Source organism: Cyprinodon variegatus, unplaced genomic scaffold, assembly GCF_000732505.1.
Source record: "Cyprinodon variegatus isolate N-32 unplaced genomic scaffold, C_variegatus-1.0 Scaffold133, whole genome shotgun sequence".
NCBI lineage: Eukaryota > Metazoa > Chordata > Actinopteri > Cyprinodontiformes > Cyprinodontidae > Cyprinodon > Cyprinodon variegatus.
In genome coordinates, this window is record NW_015150586.1 from 486983 (window position 1) to 494915 (window position 7933).

The 7933-nt window shown below is 47.2% G+C and overlaps 1 protein-coding gene across 1 annotated transcript in view; it reads right to left on the bottom strand.

Moving 5' to 3' along the window:
• Positions 1-1491: 1491 nt before the first annotated feature.
• kiaa1109 (KIAA1109 ortholog) overlaps positions 1492-7933 on the bottom strand; it is a 91287-nt gene continuing 84845 nt past the window's right edge. The window contains exons 78-86 of the mRNA XM_015376323.1: positions 6908-7065; positions 5263-5452; positions 4966-5183; positions 4518-4769; positions 4225-4428; positions 3625-3819; positions 3415-3549; positions 2862-3033; positions 1492-2084 (exon numbers count right to left, since the gene is read on the bottom strand). Coding sequence (XP_015231809.1) covers positions 1868-2084; positions 2862-3033; positions 3415-3549; positions 3625-3819; positions 4225-4428; positions 4518-4769; positions 4966-5183; positions 5263-5452; positions 6908-7065 — 1741 coding nt within the window. The 3' untranslated portion in view covers positions 1492-1867. The remainder of the gene's footprint in view (positions 2085-2861; positions 3034-3414; positions 3550-3624; positions 3820-4224; positions 4429-4517; positions 4770-4965; positions 5184-5262; positions 5453-6907; positions 7066-7933) is intronic.

Consider the following 7933-nt stretch of genomic DNA (forward strand, 5'->3'; position numbering starts at 1 on the left):
TATACGCAACGGTTGAACGACTGCGATCCACGACCTCCGACACTAAACTCTCCTCCTCTTGCATGTTTCCTCTGTCCATAGCGTTCCTTGACAGCGTCGTTTCTAAGTCACCAATTTAGTGCTACTTGGTCCCAATGGAATTTCCCATTGGGAACCTACTAGCACTAAGATGCTAACTGGTTAGCAAGATGCTTCCAACAAACCGCCCACAACCAAACATGCTTGCAAACTTTCCGCCACAATAATCCGGCCCCCTTCGATAATCAACCAATCACACTCATTTTATTCACTCGTGTAAAGTCGAGCACCACTCTGTAGAATTCGGAAATTTAAAGGTTGGAACGATAAACGCAATGTGTGACTCCAAACCAACTCTTTCCCCGTGCGATTAATAGATTTTATTTAGTATCTCCCTCCAAAGCAGATGTGTTTTACTCTGAAACCGCGTCTCTCTTCCTGTCAGACTCATGAAATTGCTGCCGAATTGCTGCGTAGTCCGACTGAAATAGACCTGGGCTCTATCTCAGTCGGAGCTATGCTGCCCAATGCATGAAACCTTCCCCACTTACTTCCAATGAGCGCACTAACACGATTTTCTGTCGTATCAGATGCAAAATCGGATTCGTTGTGTTATGGCCTTCATCTGTAAGAATGCCATGAAGGACAGAGAGGGAAACCCTGTAGAACGCCCTGGTGGCGTAGAGGATCATCGATAGTCAGGTCTTTCTGTGGCTCCCTCTGCTGGCCAGCACAACAATCTTCACCTTAAACTCCATAAAAGGAAGCTGGAATCTGTGCTCATTTAAGAGTTTTTTTTCTTCACGAATTGGTCATTTCTTTTTACTTATTTAGTGAATATTTGTTTTATGAAATTATTCCATCCTGTTCAATAAATGATCAGTATTTTTAATTCAGACTAATTTTCATTTGAATGTGCTTTACTGGAGGCATCCATGTTTGTCAAAGAACACTACTGCCACCTACTGGTTTGTTGACGTCACGGTGCGGTATCGGCTGTTGATCAAGTCCCAGTGCTGTATCTGGTGTTTGGAGGATGTTGCTGATTGCAGATGTGTCTAGTAGTTCCCATTGATTTTGCTTGTAAATCGGGGAGAACGGCGCTAGGCTTAGCGCACCGTGACGTCACTGCTGGAAGATGGCAGGAGGGAGGGGCTACTATATTTGGGCAAAAATGGCTGCTCCCATACTCCGCGATGAAAATTATATATATATATTTTTTTTACTGATTAACGCTTAATTCATTAAATCACGCGATCTTATTAGTTTTGGGTATAAGTAATGATCCATTGATTATTCCTTGTTGACCCGACTTTTCCTTTAAAAACAGAAAATTACACCATCATTATTTTTCAATGTTTTGTTGACTTTTTGCCACATTTTCCATATAGATCCCCCCCGGCGAGAACCCAGCAGGGTTCCTCTAACCTGCAGGTTTTCAGAGAAGAACCCAGACAAACATCCTGATTTCAAACTGAATGGCAGCAGTTTTATTAAATTAAGAAATCGACACATTTAAGAAATAAATCTATTTACACTAGTTCTACTGCACAGATTAAAAACAATGGAGCGAGCAGAGCTTCACCGTCACGTACCCATAAATATTGATCCCAGTTTATTACAATCATCGCAGAAGAACCGAGGAGCAGCTGCTGAAGCTCGCTGATCCGTACGGGAAACGGTTCAGTCGGATCCAGTAGGACCGTCCGCTTCCAAACTGTTCAGTAATACTAACGGCAGCGATTTTGTTCAGAACAACAACTAAAAGTGGTTCCCAGTTTAAGTCCAGAGAGTAAAAAAAAACATGAGCACAGTTAGTGTTAACCAGATCCGGTTCAGTCCGGTTTCCTCAGTGTTCCTCCTTGTCCCGGCCTTTCTTCTCCTTCTCGTCCTGAAGGGCGGTGCCCAGCTTCTTGATCAGCACCGACAGCACTTTGTCCAGGGGGTCCATCACGCCCCGCTGCAGCCACTTGGGAATTGTAGTCCTGGCGTGGTGGAAGCCCAGTTTCTGCAGGATGTAGTCCACACCAACCGGGTCAATCTTCCTCCCGGTCCAGGAAATCAGCCTGAGAGCAGAAAGCAACGGTTTAACAAACGGCTGCTACATCAACAAACCTTTTTCAAGCTGTAAGGCCACCTGGTTTCCTCAAACATAAAAGGCTGTAGTAAGAACATTAATAACCTCCATTCTTGTGATGAATGAAGCATTTTTTATCTTCTCTAGGCTAATGCTAGCCATTAGCCAAATTTGACTCAGGAAGCTAAAAGGGTTCCGCCCCAAAACTAGACGGCTAACGTTAGCCCTGGCCGCTGCAGACGGGCTAACGATAGCCAAGGGACAATTTTGTGCGACAACGGAGGGAGATGAGGGCGAAAAAGAGCAGAGATCCAGGTGGAAAAAGGGTCCCAGCGTTCTACATCTTCATGTTATAGTAACATAGTGCAAACTACGCTTCAAAATTGGGCATAAATCAGAAATATCTGCGTCATACCTGCGACAAGCTCACTGCGATACACTGCTGCAGGAGGATACTCAGCGTTTAGTTATTCAGGAGGGAGAAGAGGCTGGAAAATGTTCAACTTTGTTGGTATTTGATTTAACAAACAAACATATTGGGGTAGAAATAATGTTTCCCTGTGACGGACAGGCGGCGCGTCGAGGCCCGGCATTGATACGTTTAGTCCATGTGGTCCAGCTTGGACCAGCTCATCATCATTTCTCCTTTAATTACTTTCTTAGGATTGAAGACCATATAACATGATAACAACAGCATAATAATTGGGCTAGACTGCAGTAATATTAAAGCAGCTGATCTGTTTTAGTCCAAATGCATGAAGCTGACCTGAGGGTGGGCTCCAGGTGCCAGGTGTTGCACATGAACTCCCTCCAGTCCACAGTGGTGTAGTTGATGGCTTCGTCTCGGTCCTTGTCTGCGGAGGCCGCGCTGTCGTCATGCGGAGCCGTTGGGCTCTTCTGGCCTTGCCGGGCTGCGAACATCCGCGGAGCGAAGAGGGCTGAGGAGGAGGAGGAGAAGAGAGACATTTTTATCAGAAATGAAAACCAGACGATTCACTGATCGGCCGGCGGGTCTGCTGGCATCCGGGGAGCCGTCTGGTCTGCATCCATTAATCCAGCAGGAGAGAGAGGAAGCTTTTACCGACACACAGAACAAACAGAGCAGGGACTTGGCCCGGTTTTAATCGCGGTGAAGAATGCGACCGCTGCAGCATAAAGGGGAGCTCGTTTGTTCTTTTGTGACGCTCTGAAAGCCACTGAAATGAAACCGGAGCTCCCCGCTGTGAGGAGCTGCTCTCCATGACAACAAACAGCTTCCAGCTGCAGCGCTCCGGTCCGCTCGCTCCCACCCGCCCTGAATCCAAAGACATAAAGCAAACCTTTCTCCTTCTCCTTCAGGTAGGCAGACACCAGGTCATGGAGGAACATGATGAGCTCGGCGTCCATGGTGACGCAGATGTGGTCTGTGAACTCCGTCACCATGCTGCACTCCACTTTGGGTTTGCTGCTGGAGTCTGAAACAGAGACGAACATCAGGAGCCAAGTTCCTCTGGGGCCCAGTCAGAGCAGAGCCCATCAAACGCTCCTACCCGTCAGAGACGGCTCGTCTGAATCCTGCACGTGAATGGACTTGAAGTCCAGTTGCATTCTGGGAAGGGCGAAGATGGTCTCGGTTTCGTGGTCGTAGGTGTGGGAGCCCCGGAAGTTGCTCAGCAGGCTAGAGCTCTTGGCAGCGGCGCCGCTCTCCTCGGTGTTGGCGTCGACGTTCCTCAGCAGGTTGAGCTCTGAAAGCAGCAGAAAGCAGAATGAACAGCTTCAGATCAACCAGAAGGTTCCTGATGCTGCAGCGTACGGAGAGAAATCTGCTTCCATTTTTATTGTAGTTTTCCTTTTACAAGTTTTTTTTTTCAAGTTATTTTGATTTTTTTTTTCATTTTTTAATGTTTTAATTTAAACTTTTTTCCAAATTTATTTATTCAGTATTTTTTACAGATATATTTCCAAATTGTATATTTTCATTACTTTTTACATGTTACATTTTTTTGCTTTTATTTTGTAAAATTCTAATTATAAGATACATTTTTTAAATATTTTACCAATTATGTTTCACATTTTGATTGAAACAGAAACCCTGAAAGCAGAAACCAGCAGAGGAAGGAGCGCGTCTCTCTGCACCGGCCTGCTGCTACCTTTGTTTCTCATGGCCGTGACGTAGTTGAACCATTCCTTCACCGTGGCGACTCCATGCGGGGGGTTCTCGTGTCGCCCGCGGGTGATTTTGGTTATGGTGGCCATTGGACTCTCCAGGGCGCCACAGGGCTTGGTTACCATGGTGTTGTGACCAAGGTGGAAGTCTAGCGTCTGCACGATGTAGGTGGAGTCGTCTTTAGATCCTGAAACGACACATGAAGCAGATGGGATTAAGAAAAACTGTGTGACCAACATGGTGTCCGTTTGCTTAGACGGGGTGTTCAGGTCTCACCGTCCTCCCAGATCTTCTGCGCCTCCGTCCAGAAGGCGATGTTGGGCTCCTCCAAGTGGAACAGCGCCCACAGCTTGGAGCGGAAGTTGGGCCCGTGGAAGCAGGCCAGCGTCATGTGGTTGCCGTGGAGGCTCATGGAGCCGCCCAGCTGCACGGCGTCCTCGGGGAGAGGCATCTGGAACAGGGAGATGTGGCAGCCGGCGATGACCTTCAGCACGCCGGGCCAGTGGCGGTGGTGGGCGGCGTCCACGTCTGCGGAACAGATTGGAAACATAAGAGGAGGCAGGGTGGAGGCGGGGCGGCGGTCTGAGCAGGATCTGGTTCTGTCTGGTTTGATCCTGCTGCTCCTCTTCCTCCTGATCACCTGCTGAGCTCGTCTGATTAGATTCAGCCGCTACGCAGACCCAGATAATTAGCATCAGTCATCATCTCTGCAGTCATTTCTTACACAGCTCTGCGGAGCCTTTCTCCGCGTTGATGACAGGGGTTTTGGGGGGCAGGTAGGGGCCCGGGCCCCACGTGGAGAGGGCCCGCTTGCTGGTGTCGAACTGCTGGGTGAAAAACTCCTGCAGCTTCATGCCGATCTTGATGAGGTCTGGCGTGGTGGAGCGGGAGATGATCACCTGGAAGATGTCCCACTGCAGGTCGCCGTGGACAAAGACCACGCTGCGAGGAGGGGAGGGGAGTCAGAGTTACCGCGGCGTCCACAGAAAGCAGCAAACTCTCCGACTCTCTGCTGACGTACCTCTTCTCTGAGAGGCTGGTGTCCACCGAACACAGGTTGACCTTCCATTCGTCCTGGAGCTGCAGGTCGGCGTTGCTGAAGACGCCCATCAGGATGCTGGAGCCCATGTAGTCCACCCGGGCCTCCGTAGAGCCCATGGTGATCTGGATCTTGTGGCTGGGCTGCTGGTTGGGATGCTCAGAGATATGAGCTGCAGAACAAACACACAGAGAGAAGTTAACATCTTTTTGAGTCCAGGGTGTTTCAGGTGAGGACACGTTTAGGACATTGTCCCCTGGGGACCTGTAATGAAGAGGTCTTCATTTCTATATTCTCTCCAGGGTGTTTGACCAATGTTTCCCTGGGGGTCCAGACACCTTTATACAGTAGCAGCCATTTAAAATGGCCCTTCCAGTCAAAGCCAGCCGAATGGGAGCAGAATCCCCTCCACCTTCCAGCCACTGGCCTTCTCCTGGGCGTGCATTTGTTTTTACTTCGACTCCACCCTTTCACTGAATTACAGGGTCTGACCAGGAGATGGCGCTTCTCTTCTCTCAATGTCCACAAATCATGACAGAAAATATTTTAGTATAAAGATTGATTTTTAAAAAGGAATTGAAGGGGAGCAGCCAAGGAAAGTGGGGAAATTTTGAATGGCTAAAACTTTAGGTCCTGGGACAGACCATTGAAAGTGTGGGGAGATTTGCGCTCATAGTTTTGGGGATTTCTATGGTACTCGGTTGTATTATTTAAAATCAGTAAAAATTAAAGGTTAAATGTGTGTATACTGGATTCAAATGTGCTTTTAAAAGGAAGTGAGGAATTGGTCAGTGTTGTGTAAATAGTAAAGTCCTTAATCAGCTGTCCTTATTAAAGAAAAAAAATTGAACTGTATTGATCTCACATTGGAGAAATTCACTCTCTGTAATTAACCCCTCCCCTCGGGGAGCAGTGGGCTGCCATTGTGCAGCATCCGGGGAGCAGTGTGGGGTTAAGAGTATTACTCAGGGACCCATAGTGCAGGCTGCGGGGATCAAACCGGTTACTTGCAACCTTCTAAGAGCACAAGCGCACTGCTCTAACCACAATGCCAACACTCGCCTTTTAAGGCTGAGATTGTGTCTTTGATGGGAGGGTTGATTCTGTGAAGCTGAATGGTGTCGAACCTGAATAAAACGGATATTTTCACTTTACTTTGCCTAGTAGAGTCATTTTCTCACCAAAAGGTCGCCTGGTAACAGTACCTGTGTGGGCAGGTCTGGGTCAGAACAACGGTGTCTGTAGTGTCAAACCGTCACTTTGATCTCTGCATCCTGGTCTTAATTTTATGATCTGATCATGTACCTATTCAACAGCTAAAATATCCACCTTCTTATTTTATATCAAACTTTCAGCTGACGGAGGGCCAGACTGACATCCTTTGGTTTGTATCTCCGTTTCTGTGGCTGCTCAAAGCGGACAGAAGTAGCTGCTTCTTGGAGAAAATCTTAAATATAATCAGGTCATTCTGTTGTGAACATCCTGACCACAGCACCGTTCCATTGATGCCAGAAAAATATTGTTTACCCTGATGATACATGAGAGCTGCATGCTAGCTCAGCGGTTCAGCAGATCTGAAGAGTTAATAAGCTGCAGAAGAAGCCAGAAGACGAGGAAGATCACTTACAGACCATCTCCAGGGTGTTCACGTCGATGTTGCCGCCCACCACTCCTCCCTTTGAGTCCAGTTTGGAGCGGCCGAGGCCCACAGACATGCTGATCTCTCGGTCCCGGTTGCTGCCGACAGACAGGCGGCCCTGACTTTTCAGGCCACTGGTGGTCCAGCTGAAAGAGAGACAGAACCGGTGTCAGAGATCCTCCATTGATGAACCATCTGCAGAACTTTTAACTTCTTTTATTTTTCTACCAAGTTAATGAAACCCTTTTTCAAACCAGTGCAGCCTTGGACACCTGCATGGCATCCTCCGTCGGAAGGAGCATCCTGAGGCCATCAATTATTCAAGCTAAGCAGAGCAGCAGGCCTTGATTCTACAGCTCTGAGCTAAAAAGAGGAGACAAGGTGCGTCCGGACCCACTTTGCAGGGAAACAAAGCGCAGCAGACAGTCCAGCATTTGTTGTTCTGATTATTCTGCTGCTTGGACACAACAAATGTTCTAAAACTGCAGAAAGCTGAAACGCTGGACTGGAAAAAAAGGATCCAAACGGATCAAGTCAGTAGAACCGAGCAAAACTTTCACTGATCAGGAAACTACAGTCAAAGTTCTACTAGCTTCTAAAGATGGTCAGCAAGTTGTTGAATGGTTTGCTTCTCTGGACCAAACATGGAAAAACAACGTCAGGTTAGAAAGACGGCAATGAACCAAGAAGCTCCTCAACCTGAGCGGTTGGCCTTGGCTGTATCAGTATAGTACTACTATATACTAGGGCTGGGTATTTTCGCAAAAGTCCTGAATCAATTCGATGTTGTTTCATACAGTTCTAAATCGATTAATTTCTATTCCATCTGTTTTTACAATGATGAAAATGGTTCAACTGTGTTTCAAAATACTCATGTGTTTTGTTTTTTCCAAAGTGCAAACTTGTAAATCAGACAGTTTAAAGCTGTTTAAAGTCTGTAAGTTTTTTAAAATCACTTTTTTGTCATATTGGCTAAAACTGTCCCTATGCCCAGACAGCAGTACATGCGATATG